The sequence below is a fragment of the Miniopterus schreibersii genome (assembly GCF_964146895.1).
Source record: "Miniopterus schreibersii genome assembly, chromosome: 12".
Classification (NCBI taxonomy): Eukaryota; Metazoa; Chordata; class Mammalia; order Chiroptera; family Miniopteridae; genus Miniopterus; species Miniopterus schreibersii.
Genome location: NC_138112.1, coordinates 8,699,661 through 8,719,323, shown reverse-complemented (window position 1 = coordinate 8,719,323; position 19,663 = coordinate 8,699,661). Strand labels below are relative to the sequence as shown.

The 19,663-nt window shown below is 43.0% G+C and overlaps 1 protein-coding gene across 3 annotated transcripts; it reads left to right on the top strand.

Annotated features, from left to right (window-relative positions):
• Nucleotides 1-2,637: 2,637 nt before the first annotated feature.
• On the top strand, nt 2,638-8,756 carry PTS (6-pyruvoyltetrahydropterin synthase). 3 transcript variants are annotated; one of them, XM_081153904.1, is made up of 6 exons: nt 2,642-2,780; nt 3,662-3,741; nt 5,274-5,296; nt 5,665-5,721; nt 8,190-8,260; nt 8,449-8,756. In XM_081153904.1, the coding sequence occupies exons 1-6, from the start codon at nt 2,698-2,700 to the stop codon at nt 8,570-8,572; spliced, it is 438 nt and encodes a 145-aa protein (XP_081010030.1). In that variant the 5' UTR covers nt 2,642-2,697; the 3' UTR covers nt 8,573-8,756. The 3 variants fall into 3 exon arrangements, with proteins under 3 accessions (XP_081010031.1, XP_081010030.1, XP_081010032.1); XM_081153905.1 differs by lacking the exon at nt 5,274-5,296 and having other exon boundaries at nt 2,638-2,780; XM_081153906.1 differs by lacking the exons at nt 3,662-3,741; nt 5,274-5,296 and having other exon boundaries at nt 2,663-2,780.
• The last annotated feature ends 10,907 nt before the right edge of the window (nt 8,757-19,663 follow it).

Genomic DNA, 19,663 nt, shown 5'->3' with positions numbered 1-19,663 from the left:
CACCAACAGAGTCAGTTTCTTCTCAATTTTCTCCCTCCCTTCCTCCCTCCCTCCCTTCCCTCTCCCTCTCCCTCTCTCCTCTCTCTCTCTCTCTCTCTCTTTTTCTTTCTTCTCTTTCTTTCTTTCTTTCTTTCTTTCTTTCTTTCTTTCTTTCTTTCTTTCTTTCTTTCTTTCTTTCTTCCCTCCCTCCCTCCCTCCCTCCCTCCCTCCCTCCCTCCCTCCCTCCCTCCCTCCCTCCCTCCCTCCCTCCCTCCCTCCCTCCCTTCTTTCTTCTTTCTTTCTTTCTTTCTTTCTTTCTTTCTTTCTTTCTTTCTTTCTTTCTTTCTTTCTTTCTTTCTTTCTTTCTTTCAATTCTCATCTGAGAATATGCTTATTGATTTTAGAAAGAGGGGAAGGGAGAAGGCGGGGGGAGAGAAACATTGATTGGTTGCCTTCTGCATGTACCCTGACCAGGGATCAAACCTGCAACCTTTCAGTATACTGGACAGTGCTCCAACCAACTAAGCCATACTGCCCAGGGCTCAATTTTCTTGAAGAGTTATTGTCAACATCACAAACCCTACCTCGTTAGTTCCATACCTACAAATGCCACATGGGAGGGTTTACATTGTGACAATAAAATCAAAGTTCTAGGTTTTGTGTTTGAGTTAGTGAGATACAGAACAGTAGTAGCAGGTACACAATAGCGAGAAGACACCAAAACAGTACTAGTATATCAGATGTGGAGCCTAGAGGCTGAGGTAACCATAAGAACAAAGATCCCCTGATCTTTCACATAAGTCCTCAAAAAGACATAGTACCCCCCCAGACAAGACATGGAGGTTTGATTTTATCTGGATCTGAAGGGTGAAGGAGACTAGTTTATATCTGGGACATACACAGATCTGATCATGTCTTTCCCCTGTTTATAAACCTTTACTCCATCCTAATACACATGGAGGGAAGTTCAAACATATAAAGGTTAGTAGTATAATCATAAGATTTTTGACCCAAGGATGCCTGAATTCTGCCATGGCCCTGCCATCTATGAGGTTCTGAGAGGACAAAAGGGGATCAATGGCATTTTATAATCAGGTGCATATGCCTGGTAATCCAATGCAGAAAGTTTCGGTAAAACCAAGTGAGCATATACGACTAAGGCTCAAAGCCTAGGCAGGGCCTTTTCTTCTCCCTAACCCCAACTCATCACTGGCCAGTGTCCAGAGACTCAAGGAAAGGGGTATGTGGTCCACAAGTGAGGGGAAAAGGAATTAGGGCCCACCCTAGTGACCTTGTCTTAACTAATTATATCTGTAAAGACCCTATTTTCAAATAAGGTTATATTATGGGGTGTTGGGGGTTAGGACTTCGACACATTAATTTGGGGGGGATATAATTTAACCCATAACTGGGTCACTGAGGGTGAATTCTGTGAGTACCTTTATATAGAGTTAGCTTTAATCAAAAAATTTTAGAGCAAGAACTGCAAATTCAATGATATATTTTGCTAAAGCAAATAGATAAAATAATTTCTCAGAAATTACTTCTATTTCTTACCTTTAATTTTGATTCTTCAAACTATTTTTGGAATAAGTGTTTGTGTAACCACTGACTATGAGTATCACTGATGAGGTCAGTGCCTGGGAAATACTGTTTATAAGTGATCTCGGTTAAGTAATTCACTTATCTGGGCCTGTGCTTTCTTATCTATAAAGTGAGAGGACTGAACTAGATAGTCTTTGTATCAAAGAAATCTCTGGAGTTCATAGTTCTTTAAAGTTCTTTCTTTGCAGCACAAAGGGGAGATGAGAAACATTTTTGAAAAAATGTGTGAAGAATATTTGCTACATAGCATATTAATAATTTAATACAAAACAAATAATATATAGCTGGAGACTTGAGACACGAGAGAAAGTACCATTGGGGCTTATATTTGTGCCACACCCATGATTTTATCTGTGTTTCCCAGTGCCAGGAACAGTGCTAGCCTCTTAGTAAACATTCAATAAATATTTAACGAAAGCGTGAATGGAAGCAAGACATGACATGGTATTGGGAGCTGTAAGTTGTTTAGATATTCCTTGTGAGAAGTGAGGAAACAAGGTCCTTTCACTCCGGAGGTGTCTCCATTCCACACAGAATTGCCTGTGTGTGTGTGTACGCGTGGGTGCATGCATTCACCCTGTGCCAACCCGCAGCGATAGTTTCACAGTCCCAAGGTGGTATCGCCTCCGACAGCCACGTGGTCTTCACTTGCCCTCGAATTCTGCTCCCTTTATGATTAAGTAGACTGGCCCTTGGGTTTATCTGAAGAACCAGCTACTGGAAGTTTCTATTGCAATCCAGGGCTTTCTAGGAGTGGATGGGAGGGGCGGCTTAAAGAAGGTCCCTCCAGGCCCGAAAATGTGCCCAGACTGACCTTAAGCGCGGGACGCGGCCTCAGGCTGAGCAGACGTAAAACTCGGCATGAAAACCCCACTCACCGACCGCTGCTAAGGACGCCCCGCTGTCCGAATCCTTGCCGTCCCCAGATCCCACGAGCAGGGGACCCCGGCTGCAGCCTCCAGGCCGGCAGGGGGAGCCCAGCCGCAGGGCGTCGCCTGGAGCCCTGTGGGGGCGCAGCGCGCACTGCGCAGCCGCGGCGGAGGCTCCGCCCCCGCCCCCGCCCCCGCCGCCCGCCTGGAGAGGAGGTGCGGGCGCGTGCGGGACAGCGAGGCGATGAGCGGCGCGGAGCCGGGCCGTCGCCGCTGGGTGCAAGTGTGCCGCGTCGTCTCCTTCAGCGCGAGCCACCGGCTGTACTGGTGGGTGGTGCCCGCAGCGCCAGCGTGGGGGCGACCCGGTGCGGGAGGGGCAGGTGCGCGCCCGGAGGGGCGGGGGGCGCCCGGGGTCCCGCCGGGTGTGGTCCTGGGGCCGCCGGGCTTCCCCGGCGACACCGTTAGGTGACGACTGGAGTGACCCGGCTCCAGAGGAGCGTGTGTGTCGAAGCGTGCTGGGTGACCGAGCCGACTGCGAGGGCGACGGCCCTGGGCGCGGATCCCCGAGGCTTCTCGCTGGCCCCGCGCCCCGAAGCAGCCTCTGCCCCTCGGTTCCCCACGTGACCCGAGCGTCGCTGTAACGTCGAAGGGGTTCAGCGCGCCCGGATTGCACGGCGCCCGGCCCCGGTCCACACGCCGCGGGTGCTCGCTGCTGCTACGCGCCCGGAGTATTAGCTCCCGTAACTAACGGAATCAGCATCCGCCCCTCTGCGCCGAGGAGGAAGTGAAGGCGGATGCTCGCTTGCCTCAGGCGGCCCTGAGCCGCTGCGCGGGTGGAATGTGATCCCAGGCCTATGGCACTAAAGAGTTGACTTTGAGGAGAGTTTTGCCGCTCATTAGCGAGCTCCACTCTCTGAGCGGCCACTTCCCCGTCTGTAAAATAAGGGTAGTAGTTTCCACCTAACAAGACCTGCCCGTTCGCTCACCGGACAGGTGTGTGTGGCGGGCGCGTCAGGCCTGCTGCTGGGTAACGGGTGCAGCAGCGATCAGCCCGCACCTGGCACTGCCTTCTGTGCGCAGCGTAGTCTGGTCAGTGTTGTGGAAGGTACAGTGAGAGTCGTGTGCAAAAGGCTAGAACAAATAATAAATGTAGGGAACAGAGAAGGTGTCTGAACTTGTATCATGTTGACTTCTTTTTTCTTGGTCAGCAAATCTCTGAGTAATGAAGAAAACTTGAAACTGTTTGGGAAATGCAGCAATCCAAATGGTCATGGGCACAATTACAAAGGTGAGAGGAAAACTAATGACATTTTAGCCCTTAAAATAAGAGTGGAAGAATATTTAGCAAATACAGTCTTTTTTTTGTTTGCTTTTTTGTTTATGTTAATCTTCACCCAAAGATATTTTTCCCATTGATTTTTAGAGTAGAAGGGAGGGAGGGGGGAGAGAGAGGAGAAACATTAATGTGAGAGAGACACATTGATAGGTTGCATCCTGCACACGCCGGACCTGGGCCAGGATTGAACCTGCAAACCAAGTATGTGCCCTTGACTGGGAATCCAGCCCTCGACCCTTCAATGCTTGGGCCAACGGTCTAACCACTTGGCCACACCGGCCAGGGTGCAAATACAGTCTTAATGAGTAAAAATCCTTTTGGGCAGAGCAATAATGCTTTGAGCTTTGAATGAGAAGTTAAATGGAAGTTCAAAATGAAAACAGCTGTTGCCTTGGTTGGATGTGTCTTAACTTTTTTACCTTGCAATTAATTGCCTGCTCTGTTACAGAGAGTCCAAAAACAATGAATGGTTTAAATAATTTTTTCTTTGGTCTTAGTGTACATAATGAGATTCTTTTGGCTCTTGTTTCATTCTAATTATGTGTTGCTGAGGCTAATGTTAAAATTAAATTGTATTCTTTGAATAAATAATGGCTGACAAAAGGGGAATATTGTCTAGGAATATGCTGGATGGTAGGAAAATAAGTTGGGTCTAAAACTGCCAGCGGAGTTCTAATAAAGTAATTTATGCAAGAATAAGAGAGTTGATTCTTTGAAATACAGCTGATGTCTCAAAAAACAGGTACGTAAGCCATCGAGTATGACAGCATATGGTATGGTGGATTAAGACCAGGAAAGGTGTCAGAAGATCAGGATTTCTAGTTTAGTTACTGCCTTTTACTTGATCTATGATACCTTTCATTCTTAGTTTGTTCATTTATCATATACGCCTTAAGTGTTTGTATGGAGCTGAAAAAAATATAAAAGTTCTTAATTTGTAAAGCATTCTGATTATCAGGATTGTTCAAATGCCTCATACAAGCACTTGTTAATTTACAAAGCATTACTATAAACGGTATACATTTATCAGAGTTTTAGGCTTCCCTCTTAACCCCCCAGAAAGAGTTTTAGGTCCAGTAGTAGTTTTGCTTGCTTAGAAAGGTACTGCCCAAAGTTGGACCAGACTGACAGGTAGCTGGACCTCTTTCTGTAAATTTTCTACTTTTACAGGCAGCGATCAGGCAGCATCTCGATCCTACGTCGTGGAGATTCCTAACTAGTGCATCAGCATCATAAGCAGAATTTACTCCCTTCTTGGCTTTGGCTAAGCTCCTCTCCTTAGCTAAAGCTGCTACTAAGCTCCTCTGTCTTGGTTGACTCTTGCTTTGGTAAAAAGATCTTAACTAAGAAAACATGTTTTGGGGGAAGTATAAATATAGCTTTGCGGGGCAGAGATCTAATAATTTATGTTGCTAACCTGTGCTTGGATGTTAATCTGTTGAAAGTCATGTTGGTCTTTTGGTATTTTGTTTTCTTTCCCATAGTTATGGTGACGATACGTGGAGAGGTACGTGCTGAATATATCTGTGTGGTTTGTACAGATTGCTGGGCCCTCTCGCTGCCAATGTGATAATTCTGTGTTGAAAAATTCTATTCAAATCAGGATTGCTTCACTGTTGTCCTTTTGTATGGTGAGCTGCTGCCATTCCAGGCCTTCCCTTTCCCAAAGTGTCATCTTTAATGTGCTATATGTGGTCAGGTAGAAGAGCAGTACAGTGAAAAGGATGCCTAGAGCACTTGGTGTTCCCTGCTGAGACTGATGATGAAGACAAATGTGGGCACAATTTCTGCACATTGTACAGCCTTTAATAATTTACCAGAGGTTTAAATATGAAGAGCATATTATCGTAATATTCACCTCTGTTTATTCTCTAGGTGGATCCTGTTACAGGAATGGTTATGAATTTGACTGACCTCAGAGGGTATATGGAGGTAATGGCATGTTTGGTGCTTATTATGTGCTGTCTTCTAAGTGTAATATTCGATGGCTCACTTTTCACTTTCCCAACCAAGTAGCTCCAGAGGTTCCTTGACGGTGTGAGCGCAGTTGGGTGGGGAGTAGAGGAGCAGTTGGAGGAACTGCTTTCATGTTCTTCTAATGGAAATCAGTTGCAGTTGTATTACAATGATGGAAATAAGTGTAGCATGCTCATCTTGTCTTCCTTGCTGGCATATCTACATTTAATAGATTCTACTGTTCTTTCAAGATACAGCTTTGTCTTTGAAGCTTTCTTTTTTTCTCTCTGAATTTTCCTTATGCCTTTGATCATAGATTTTAACAGTACCCTGTTTTAGTCACTCTAGCTTTATTATAAAGTCACTGGGGCAGTTCATCATAAGGATAACCCAAAAAAATGTGTTCAACAAAGGACTTACTGATTGTATCATTTTAGAATTCTTGCATTGTAAGAGACCTTAGATAATATCTAAGCCAACTTCTTCATGCCACAGATTGTTTGAGAGATGCTAAACAGTTAACTGACTTGCTCTAGGTCATATGGTTAGTCCTTTACAAAGTTGGGAGTATATTTCCTTGTACCCAGCTTAGTTTTTATTATGCCATCATTTCACCTGTTTTTGTTTAGTTCTCTGCTGCAGGCTGCTCCTTCCTTTTCTAAAATGTGTTTCATGAAAAGGCTGTTATTAATCATTACTACTTCTACATTACTTATCATGCATATATTCAAGTTTGCCTACTTTGCATCAGTGTTTGAGCTGCGTACTAGGAGTGCAGAGACGAATGAGACGTCGCCCTTGCCCAGAGTGTTCATGTTATTTTTTTCTAGGAGGTAAAGAATAAGTTCTCACAAGGTGAAAAGGTGAAGGGATTGGCTGTTACAAAGTAGTCACAGGGCTGTAAAGTACAGCACAGGGAATACAGTCAGTCATATTGTAATAACTATGGATGGGGCCAGGCAGGTACTGGAAATATCAGGGGGATCACTTAGGAAAGATATTATATGATTATCTAACCATTATGCTGTCCACCTGAAACTAATACAAAATAATATTGAATGTAAAGCGTAAGTGAAAAAAGATGCAAAAAAATAAATTAAAAAGAATAAGTTCTCAGTAAGTTGGTTGAGTATCTGAATGAGAATGAGCGAACGAACACACAGCACCGTGCTCAAAGTACTTTTGGAAAGCTGCGAAGACAGAGCTCTTGCATTTACTAGGGACATTAAATATGTATACATGGAGTGTTATACAATACAAGACAACACTATGAGAAATATGAGATGTCCCAAGCAAGCAGTATGATTAAATACACCTTTGTACGCCACCTTGGAGGACACCACGCACTCCTGTTATGGCATACAGAGTAAAGTTAGAAAGAGCCCTGTTAAAGACCCTTCAATGGGAAAGTTGGGACTTGAACTGGAATTGAAGATAAATATTTACTTTATTGATATCCATTTCATCTATTTTAAAGGTCGTTGAGTTCAGGACTTACTATTTAAAATTTTTTAAAAAAAATATCTTTTTATTGATTTTTTTTTAGGAGATGGAGAGAGAAATATCGATGAGAGAGAAACATCGTCAGTTGGCTGTCTCCTGCACGCCCCCTACTGGGCATTGAGCACACAACCCAGGCATGTGCCCTGACCTGGAATCTTGGTTCATGGGTCAAAGCTCAACCACTGGGCCACACTGGCCGGGCTAGGACTTGCGATTTTTATATGATTGTTGTTTTGCTCACAAAATGATTGCTATTTTTATAATTAATGTACCCTTATTGGACCACACCATATGGAAAATTAGATTGTTTCCATTTTGCACAATATAGCTAAAAGTAAAAACTTAGAAACTGCTTAGATTATGTACAATATAGCTAAAAACTTAGAATAAGGCAATTACAATTCTTACCAGGTTAATAAGCATTAGGAGGCAATAGCATTTACGTTTTATGTTTTTTCTTCTAAGAGCTCAAGATCATTCTTAAATGACTCCTTACAGCAGAAATTTAGAACTATTAATGTAATTTTCAGTTTTAGTCTGCCTTATAAAATGTAGTACTCACTGAACCTTTGTCCTAATGACACTGTGGCATTGTCTTAAAGGTGAGACTGTTATGGAGTAGTGTTCCTGGTAACTTTTTGAACAGAACGTGAGAGTGTTAAACTGAATTCTGAATTACAATGGCTTGTTATGAGAAAGCTCTAGTGAATTTTCTACTTTTTGGCTTTTTAACATCTTTGCTTTCAGTAAGGAGGATAACCAGTCATGGAAAGCCAACTTTATTTCATAATTTAAACTTTCTGAAATTGCTTTGTAAGACACAGGTGAAATATGTAAAAGTACTGAGTTAGTGGATGAATGAAAGTTTTCGAGGCGAAGGTGGAACACTTTGGAATCTGAGTCATAGACAGAATTGATTTTTCCCTTTGCTTTGTCTGTAGGAGGCCATCATGAAGCCCCTGGATCATAAGAACCTGGACCTAGATGTGCCTTACTTTGCAGATGTCGTGAGGTGGGTGTGACTCTTACCTAACAGAGAGTAAGAAAGGAGAATTGATTTCAACATTATATCTGATTGCTGTGTGATTTCTCAAGTTTTAGTTTAATCGCACCTTTTAAAATAGAATTTCTATTCTCTGTAAATATTAAACGTGAAATTTTATTAATTTGTCTTTTGATCTTTTTTCTTTTCTTCTCCAGCACGTCAGAAAATGTAGCTGTATACATCTGGGACAACCTCCAGAGACTTCTTCCTGTGGGACTTCTTTATAAAGTAAAAGTGTATGAAACTGACAACAATATTGTAGTCTATAAAGGAGAATAGCCCTTAGGGGTCAATACTATAGAAAGATTTAATTTCTGTCCATATTTGGAAAATACTTTTATCCCCTTGGACTATTAAGAAGTCATCACGTAATCATTGCATCTCCACGTTGTGTTTGGGAGTGACTGATTTATTGAAATCATTGTAAGACTTATATTAAATTCAAATAAATTTTGAAACCAAATTTGTAATGTATCCTGCGTATCATTTAGAAGGTCTGTTTTGTGTAGATTAACAATCACTTCAGCCCAGCCGGTGTGGTTCAGCAGTTGAGCATCGACCTCCGATCCAGGAGATCAAGGTTCAATTCCTGGTCAGGGCACATTCCCAGATTATGGGCTTGGCTGCCAATCAGTGACTCTCTCATCATTGATGTTTCTATCCCTCTCCCTTCCTCTCTCTGAAATCAATAAAGACATATTAAAAAAAAAAAAGACTTCATTTCAGCAAAATGTTTTGGTGTAGAACTGGTGTAGAAGCAAAAGCAATCTATTTTTGTTTTTCCATTATCTTACTTTTAGTATTCATTTTTTTCTGGTATATTGTAAATGGCAGAAATGTTTATAAGATTTACAGTAGGTGAATCTTTTAAAAATTAAAATACAGGTGACCACAAAGTCTGAAAACAGGCTACATATATATTTTTTTCTTTATTTTTTAAATTTTGAGAGTACATTTATTAAAACTGGGTTACAGTGAAACAAGGAAGGGCTTAGGATAGAAGAAGCAACAGGAGAGCCTAGGTGGGGCTGCTTTGGCTCGTTATAAAGTCAGAGAAAAGGGGCCTTAGAAACAGGTTCAGGGGGTTGGCCCTGGACAAGCTGCTGCTGCCCATTGCTCCCCTGGTCGCAAGTCTCCTGGGGTCCCTTAGAGTTCAGGAGATGCACGCCTGAGAGGGAAGAAAGGCGTGGGCGAGCTCCCGAGAGGAAGAGTGTTATTTATTTCTTTTAAAAAGATTTATCTTTATTGTTGAAAGTATTACAGATGTCCCCTTTTCCCCCCATTAATCCCCTTCACTCTGTATCTGCCCCCCGCCCCCCAGGCCTTCTCCACACTGTTGAGTGCTATTTCTTTTGAGCTCTTTGATTACTTCTAGGGCATGCTATAGACACAGGTTTATTCAGTGAAAGTTAGAAACATCATCTGAGGCAATGCATCATGGATGGATGCAGGAGGACTAATGGAAATGCTGCTTCAGTGCACATTCATTAGTTTTGCACAGCTTATGAAGTAGGAGTTGCTAGTGAACAGCACATTGGACATCTCATAGAATATCAGTAAACTACTTGTTACGTAAATTTGTTTATGTTCCAGATCTTATAGCCACCTGAAAAATTTAACTCAGAAGACTGAAGGATAATCATATATTAAACCCTGTTAAAATAAGCAACACGAAAAAGACTGACTGCTCTGTAAAGCATCTCTTGTGTATATAAATTTTCCTAATTGATTTTGTTTTGTTCTGACCATTAAACATACCTGCTTAAGTTAAACGATATTCTCACATTTATCTCTGGTTTCTTTCGCTCAGGGCCAAATCCTCAAGAGTGTATTTGCTTGCTTTGCGCTCTGTTCTTGTTTGTGTTCTGAACTTAGTTTATTTTTCTCTTTACATAGCACCTAGTCAACAGTAGGTTCCTAGAGTGTTGCTGCCTGAAAGTCTAAAAGGATCTGCACAGTTATTACTCTTCTAGAAACATTTTCACATATGCTGCTAGTGTGTAGTGCGATGTGCAGAGCAGCAGGTGGTGAGGCTGGAGAGGTAGGTGGTATCTGTCCCACCCTTTTGGACTCCAGGGGAGTAAAGCACATTTGATTTGCAGGAGTGAAATACCAGCGCAGCAGCGATTGTTTCTAATGGGAATGGGGTGTTTTGTGGGTAGATGAATATAAATCTTTGAAGCATGGTTTTTGAAATGAAAACTCCAAGGTGAGAAGTTAAGAAAAATTAGCTTGACCATATTACTGTGAACAGAATGACAAAAATGATATTGACCATATCACTGTGAACAGAATGACCAGAATTCAGCAGTCATTTGTGTTACCTTAATTGATGTAGTCACTAGTGGGTTATAAAAATGGCCGGAATAATATCAGTTGTGTACCTGTGGTCACTAATAGACTAGATCTGTGATAATTGTCCGTTTTGTTATTTAAACTCCAAACTTTTACATTCCTTCTGGAAATGGAATTATCTTAAAGATGGGAAACAGATTGTGTTTATTTTGCTTTTGTTCTGTCTGGGATATTTCTAACCTCCCTTGCACATAGAAAAGTCATTGTTAGTTTCACACAGTTTAACTTTATAGCAAGGTTCTGTTGTAAGACACTGGAAAATGTCCCAGATAAACTGTGTCCACATAGCTGCAGAGAGAACTGCTCTCACAGGAAAAAAAAGCAGGGAAGGTGGTTCTTGCACTGGGGGATGTTAATGCAGCAGTTATTCTTTCAAGTAACTCTGCAGTTGGTTTGTGCCCTTCAAAATCCACCCACCCACTCCCATTAACATCCAGTGACTGTTGAGGCAGGAGTAGTAGTACTATCATTTAAAAAAGAGAATTAGAGCACTTTTTTTTTTTTTCCTGGTTGTTGGCTAAAGAAACAATATCCCAGGCTTGTATTCTTTAAAGATGTCCAACAAACAAGTCCTCAGTACTTCAGCCCAAGTTTACTTTCATCCAACTGTTATCAGTGGAAGTGGAATTCTTGGGGTGCCGTAAGGAAAAGAATTCCCCGAGGCCCCCATGGGAGGATGGGGTTTTGTGGAAAGCTTTATTGATGATGCAAAATTAAGGCCGTTCCCCTCCAAGGTCTCATTTCTGCCCACCTTGCCAGGGTAAAAGTCCCATCTTATCTTCAGCGGGGCCAGAATTAAGGCCCAGAATTTCTGCTCCATATTAAAGTACAGTCCTGCCCAGCATCTGGCTAGTTTAGCTTGTGTTCCCAGCTGCAGTTGGTTGCATATGGGATCCGCATGGCTATGGGCCATGTGGTTGCTAAGGCCAAATGGCTGTGGGGAGAGAATATACAAGTGCCGGGTGAGTGCAGGTCACAGAGCAAGAGCAAGCAAATGCAGAACAAGAGAGGAGGATCTCTATCTGGGGATTTTAACCTTCCAGGATTGTCTCCTAGGCTAGACTGACGGGCAAAGCACCTTCCCTCTGTCACCCAGACTTCTATACATGCACCCATTTCTCCCTTTGAGCCCTCTCCCAGTGATTTGCAGGGAATGGACTGGTGGTTCCCTGGGGAGTGTGAAGCTGTAGTTTCCTGGTGAAGCTGCCCAGATGACCTTGCTTACAATGTCTGACTTCTCTTTGCTTTCTTTATTAATATTAATAACTAGCTAATTACAGTGATACCACAACCAGTTTATGAGTCAATAAAAATTCCCCATTTAGTATAATAAGTATGAATTAAGTTGAAAGACCCTTTTCATTTTTCACAAATATCTTAAATATGAGCACTGGGGCCAACAACAACCTGAAGAAATAGAAGGGCTAGTTTTGACTTCTGGCCAAGATGGTGACATAGGTAAATGCAGTACTCGCCTCCCACAACCACATCAAAATTACAACTAAACTACAGAACAACCATCATTCAGAACCACCTGAAAGTGAGCTGAATGGAAGCCCTACAACTACAGAATTAAAGAAAAAGCCACATTGAGATTGGTAGGAGGGGCGGAGATTCAGATTGCGCTGGTCCCATACCCATGTGTGGTGGGTAAAAATTGGGAGGGGGCTGTGGCAGTCCCCTATGAGGAGTGAGGGGTACCACCCGCACCCCAGACCCCCAGCCCAGGGTTCCAGTGCCAGGAAGAGAAGTTCCCATAATTTCTGGCTGTAAAAATCAGCAGGGATTGAGGTGGAGGGAGAATGAGGCTGCTGGAGTCCCAGGCAGTTCCTCGTAAAGGGCCCACACACAGACTTACTCAGACTCATTCACTCTGAGGTCCAGCTTTGGGGCAGCATCTTGAAAGGCATCAGAAGCACATAGGGAGGAACTGAATTGTTTGGCATCAGGGCAAGAGCTGGAGGGGCAGCTTTCTCCCAGACAGAAGTGCTGGGAGAGGCCATTGCTCCTTTAATGAGCCCTTTTCCCACCCCCCACAGAGCCAGCAGACAGGCACCATATTTGAGTCTCCATCGACCTGGTTTACACTGTTCACCCAGCCCTAGTGATTCCCTGAGGCCCTGCCCCATCCAACTTTTGGGTCCACCCAAGCTGTTTCCAGTGGCTTTTCTATACAGATGACCTGTCTTGACTCATGCTTCAGATTTTCCTAAAATCTCTCAAATAAGCAGCATCTGGCCTCAGTGATCAGTGAGCCCCATATCTTTCACTAAGTGACTCCAGGCCTGGAACTAGCAGCAGCCATCCTTGGTTCACAGCTTGGCTTTCCCTGGGCAGCTCCAAGCCCAGCACAAGAAGCAGCCATGTGTAGATCGCTTTGTAGCTTATGCATAGCGACCCTGGGCAGAACACAAGTGGTGGCTGACCTTGGCTTGCACTTCCTAGGAGGCCCCAGAGCAAGCACACCCAGTGGACACCTTGAGACATTAAAAAAAAAAAAATATTGATTTCAGAGAGAGGAAGGGAGAGGGGGAGAGAGAGAGATAGAAACATCAATGATGAGAGAGCCATTGATTGGCTGCCTCCTGCATGCCCACGACTGGGGATTGAGCCCACAACCCAGGCATGTGCCCTGACTGGGAATCGAACTGAGATCTCCTGGATCCTAGGTCGATGCTCAATAGCTGAGCCTTGCCCGGCTGGGCCAGACCACATTGAAGCCACCACCCAACTACCTCCACAAGTTACACACTCGGGCAGACTCAGTGGGCACCAGAGCCCTGATGAAGTAAGTCCTGCACTGTGGGGTGGGCTCCTGCACAGCTGATCCTCCATGTTAGTCAGTGGTCACAGCCAGTCCTCCCAGCTGATTGGCCTAGGTAAGTCCCTCCCATTGATGTGCTAACAGCAATAAGTACTCAGCTAGAACAGGAGTGTGTACAGCCCATAGAGGGGGTGCACCTTGAGTACCCAGCTTGGGTGATCAGGGAGGATGTGCCACTGGACCCTACAGGACATCTTCCACATTAGGACATTCTACCAAGCCTGGGAGATGTAGCAGCTCTACCTAATACATAGAAACAAACAGAGAGGCTGCCAAAATGAGATGAAGAAACATGGCCCAAGCGATAGAACAGAACAAATCTCTAGAAAAATAACTAAACAAAATGGAGACAAGCAACCTACTAGATACAAAGTTCAAAATGCTGGTTATAAGGATGCTTAATGAACTTAGTGAGAACCTCAACAGCATAAAAAAGAACCAGTCAGAAATGAAGGCTACACTAACTGAAATAAAGAATAATTTACAGGGAATCAACAGTACAGTAGATGAAGCTGAGAATCAAATCAACTATTTGGAATATAAGGAAGCAAAACACACTCAGAACAGCAGAAAGAAAAAAGAATCCAAAAAAATGAGGATAGTGTAAGGAGCCTCTGGGAAAACATCAAGTGTACCAACATTCACATAATGGTGGACCCAGAAGGAGAAGAGAGAAAGCAAGAAATTGAAAACCTATATGAAAAATAATTACAGAAAACTTCCCTAACTTGGTGAAAGAAATAGACATATAAGTACAGGAAGCACAAAGAATCCCAAACAAGATGAACCCAAAGAGGCCCACACCAAGACACATCATAATTAAAATGCAAAAGGTTAAAGACAAAGAATTTTAAAAGCAGCAAGAGAAAAGCAGCTAGTTACCTACAAGGGAGCTCCCATAAGACTGTCAGCTGATTTCTCAACAGAAACTTTTCAGGCCAGAAGGGAGTGGCAAGAAATATTCAAAGTGATGGAAAGCGAGGACCTACAACCAAGATTACTCTACCCAGCAAAGCTATCATTTGGAATCGAAGGTCAAATAAAGAGCTTCCCAGACAAGAAAAAGCTGAAGGAGTTCATCACCACCAAAACAGTACTATATGAAATGTTAAAGGGTCTTCTTTAAAAAGAAGAAGAAGGTAAAAAATATGAACGATAAGTACATATCTACCAACAATTGAATCTAAAAACAGAATAAATGAACAAGCAGAGCAGAAACAGACTCATAGATACAGAGAGCATTTAGATGGCTGCCACATGGGTTGGGGGTTAAGAGGGATGGGTGAAAAGGTGAAGGGATTTAGAAGTACAAATTGGTAGTTACAGAATAGTCATGGGATTGAAAGTACAGCCTAAGGAATATAGTCAATACTATTCTAATAACTATGTATGGTGTCAGATGGGTGCGAGACTTATTGGAATGATCACTTTATTAATTTATATGAATGTCTAATCACTGGGGTGTACACCTGAAACTAATATAATAATGTATGTCAACTGTAATTGAAAATGAAAAATGAAAAATGTTAAAAATAAATAAAGGTTATTTATTTTCTGTTACCTTTCAGAGTTTTATTTGCCCTCAGATAAAGCCACAGATGGGCAGTGGGATGTCTCATGGGCATCTCAAACTTGACATTTCCAAAAAAAAAACCCAACAAAAACAACAGCCAAAAAACTTAAACATGTCCAAAGTCCGTTTCTGGTTCCTCCTTCAAAATTTATTCTTCCACCAGTCTTCCCTAAAAATGCCACTACCATCCGCTTATTTTTTTTCAAGCCAGAAATCTGGGAGTTGGTATTGATCCCTACCTCTTACCTTTAAACTATCAGAAAGCACTATAGGTTTTACCTTTAAAATAGATAATGATTTTTTCTATCTACATGTCCAATGCCACTGCCTGAGTCCAACTGTCACCATTTCTTCCTTGGTTACTGACATGGCCTCTTCCCTGGTCTCCTGCTTTCACTTTGGTTCTCTTCCCCCCACCATGTTACTCCTCGAAAACTTCCTCTAGCCTGCTGTAATTTAATATAAGACATCTTGGAATTTTCCTTTTGTCATGCTCTCCTGCCTGGAATGCTGTCCTGATCCTCTGCCCCATCCTTTTCATAAAACCTATAATTCTTCAGATCCCAGCCTAAATGTCATCCTCTTGATCACCCAGTATAGGTAGAAATCCTCTGTTTTCTATTATAATACCTATATACTCCCCTATCTTGCAGTTTTAAAATTATATATCTATGTCTCCTTTCGTTTTATTTATTTGCTTATTAGTTTATTGTCCATCCCAACCACAAGGATGTCAACTTCATGAGGGCAGAGCCCTGTCTGCCTTATTTACTCTTGTTGCCCAGGACCTAGCCCAGTGCCTGCTACATATCAGGTACTGAACAGTTAGTTATTGAACGAGTGACAGTGCCTGCCATCTCTAAAGAACCGGGTGAACTCGGTTTGGTAAAATTTTTGAAATTTAATACTAAACTTTTGAAACATACTTCAGAAGGGGGCTTATTCTTTATGTGTGTCAGCTTAGAGAACAGCCACCACAACACAAAGAAATCCACTCAGTATCCTCCGAACCGGTATATCTGGCTAACTTTACCTTCTTGAAAATTTTCCATTTCCATTTGTGGGTAAGATTTGTTTTAGCCCCCAACTACCAATTTAAGTAAAGATGAACTAGAGTTCAGTAAACTGCAGTCCCGAAGACCACACTGCCATCTGTTAGCAGCCCAGGCTCAGGGGCTCACTGACAGGGTTCTTCCTGTATAACAGGATAAACAGCAAATTTGGTTCATAATTATTGACCCAGCTTGTGGGGAGTAGGTTTACCCAGGCGGAGGGGGCCTCAGCTCGTCTTGCGGAGAATGCTTTCTATCGTCCCACCTGTTTGGCCTCTGAGAACAGGGTTTCTCATGGAATGCAGAGCTGAACAGATTTGTGGCAACACCGAGGCAATGTGTGTTTTTCAGCAAACAAGGGGTCAGTTTGTTGCCATCATAACCCTTAATGATTCCCAAAGCACTAGGGGGAAAGTCAAGGCTCCATTCCTGTGTTTAGAAAAGGAAAAACAATGCACCCTAACCAGATGGTGGGGTATAACATATGCCGCCCACATTTGAGATTGTGTTGACATTTGTGCAATTAACTTCTGCTTTTTGGCATGCATTGGCTTGTGAATGAACATTATGCCAGCCACTACGTGTTGGTGTCTTAGTCACCATGTTCTTAAGGCAGGAGTTAGCTCTGGTTCACCGACCAGGAATCTGGGGTTATGTTGTTCGAAGTCACTCAGTAAGTGGAAGAGCCTGGATTTGAACCTATGTCTGGCTTAAAAAGAAAAACATGCTCAACAATTAAAATAATGATTTCAAAAATTTCCCCAAGCTCTTTAAATCTGCTTTGTCTACATATTTAGTTACTTTAGCCAAAGGCTTTTTGAGTTTGTTGAATTCAAGCATCTGGTCTAAAGTTATTTTTAAATATAGGTTGTATAAGTACACATAGACAAATATGTGGATATTTTGGCATATGTTAAATTATTTCCCACATATCAGGTATATATTTACCTTCACTCTATATTTATATGGGTATAACTTACATAAAAGCAGAGAAGGGGTAGGGTAGTCCATATGTCCTAGTTTCACTGCTGAGCCTCATTCAAAGAAATACAGCCCAGCAATCAGAAGTAAAATAATTCTAATTTTCACTCTCCTTATTCAACTATTTATTCTGTAGAATAATGTAAGCCCTTTGCCCATTATTTAGATTCTCTAGGAAAGGAGAGAGCCTAGGAGCTGACCCTGAAGGCTAGAGTACTCTCTAGTTGGAAGCTTGAAGGGTGGAGGTGAAGGCAGGGTTGGAGGGAGAAAGATTGTGAAAAGTCAGACACTAGCCACTTATAACAGTTATAAATTAGTAATTTTAGTCTTTGTTATAGACACTATTTTATTGAATATATTTATATTGTTATAATACTTGGCTTTCTTATACATCAATGTATCATTTGTGATGCTTGTTTAGGCATTAAATAATTACATAGTGTTTACTTTGTGCCAGATGCTGTTCAAAGTGCTTTACATATATTAACATATTTAATGTCAACACAATAACCTATGAGGTGACTACTGTTTTTCTCCCTGTTTTACATATGAGGAAACCAAGGCACATGGAAGTTAAGTAACTGGTATCAGGTCCCACAATTAATAAGGGACAAAATCAGATGAAATTAAGCCCAGGCAGTCTAGCTTCAGAGTTTATGTTTTAAGATAACTACCAAACTCTGGCTCTTATGAAGTAATAAACTTTACTTCATTATTAATATTTTTAACATTTACTTTACAGGCTAATATGGGTGTTGGTAGACAATATAGGATACTATTTACATTTTCTGCCTGTTCTGAAATTTTTTCCTGCTCTGAATGGCTAGTGTTTGAGCTGATCATTGACAAGTTGGGACTCTTTCTGGCGTGTGATCTTTGAGGTAATGGGATTTGCAAGACATCAGCTTTCTTTCCCACGTTCTCAAAACACATTATAATGGGTAGGCAATTGCTGTTTCTATCACAGACTAAAAATGCATTGAATTTACAAAGCTTGACGCTACAGACAAGAAAAGTAGACGAGCAGGGTTGGGCAAGTGAGAGTAAACAGTCCACCTATTGTTCCTCTTTCTGCTGTGCCTGAGGTTAGAGCCCCTGGGCTTCCTGTCAGTTGCCTGGTGCGTGTTTTTCCCGTGGGGGTACCGCACTTCCCTGTGAGGATCGGGTAGCTGATTACAAATATGAGGATGAAGATGAGCTATTCCTGAGAGTGAGAATGCGGGTATTTCTGTAGCCCTTCCTCTTACTCCGCCACCCACCCCGCTTGGGGAGTGACCAGGAATGGCAGCTACCTGGAACCTGTGGGGCTCCAAGTCCTGTCTCGGACCCCAGGAAGAGATCGCTTGAGTACAATGCTCCGTTTCTGAGCCTGGCTTTCGCCCCAGAGTCCTCAGCAGTGCCCCCCGGAACCTCTCTCAATCAGCCAGATAGGCGTTAAGATCGCACCTGCTCACCATCCCTGACTAGGCCTTATAGCTACGCCTGCCTAGGACAGAGGAATCAGAATTGAGGCCTGCAGATGCCTCTTACCTAACAGATGAGGAAACTGAGGCGGGAGAGTGTGAAGCCCCTGTTAGCCACCTTTCTGCTTTGCAGCAGAGCTGGGATTTACCGGGCGTCCGCCTGCTAGTGCAGCTGGGATTTACCGGGCCTCTGCACCGCTCGTCTGAATTCACCCAAGTTTCCTTGAGCCTAGAAGGTTCCCAGCTTCCGAGAATATCTTTGCTGGATGTCTGCCACACCTTCCACACTGAACCCGAGAGGGGGCCAGGCTGGCCCACATGCTCACTGTGAAACTCGCTCCTGGCTCGCGCAGGCAGGCCTCACCTCGGTTGACCCTGGAGGCGGCGGCAGGGACGGGGTGTGGAGGAGCACCGGGGAGCACGCGGCTGCTCGTTGTGTCAGCGAGGGACCCCTGCACCCTCTCCTTGTCGTACAACCCAGGGAGCCAGTTGTTTGGGGGATCTCGGGTTATGCAGGAGCCTCTCAGGGAGCCCTTAGGGTGCCCGGTTAAGGGTGCAGCTTCATATTTACTCCTTGAGTGGCTTTGAGCAGATTATTTCTTTCTCTGCCTCAATGTCCTCGTCTGTAAAATGGCTCCATCTCAAAGGGCTGCTATGAGGATGAAATGAGACAGTGCGTGCAAACTGCGTAGCACGGTGCTTGGCAGAGCCTAACAGCTGCCGAGGGGTGTCACGGAAAACGGTAGAATAAGGAACTCCAAGAACTGTCCCTCCACTGGAGCAGCCATTGGGCTGGCAAAAACTGTCAGTCACCCTTTTCAGAACTCCAGAATTTAATTAAAAACCCCAAAACCAAACCAGACACCTCATGTCTGTTGGGGAATGCTTAATGAAGAAAGGCTGTCAAATCTGGACGCTTGAGAAAATCTGTCGGGTCACTGGCTGACTGCTACGGCAACAGGAAAGAGACTTCAGTGACCACGCAACAAGAAGGCAGTCTTTGCAAAACTGGTTTGAAAAAGTCACTAAACAAATGGACGACTCAACAAACCACCACCGTGAGTTACCACGTTACAATATTCAGAAGGTCCAGTTTTAAAAAAATTTAACACCTACAAAATA

Coding starts and splice junctions, on each gene's coding strand:
- PTS (XM_081153904.1), top strand. CDS start 2,698: ATGAGCGGCGCGGAGCCGGGCCGTCGCCGCTGGGTGCAAGTGTGCCGC. Junction 2,781..3,661: donor GCGAGCCACCGGCTGTACTG/GTGGGTGGTGCC, acceptor TTTCTTGGTCAG/CAAATCTCTGAGTAATGAAG. Junction 5,297..5,664: donor TGGTGACGATACGTGGAGAG/GTACGTGCTGAA, acceptor TTTATTCTCTAG/GTGGATCCTGTTACAGGAAT.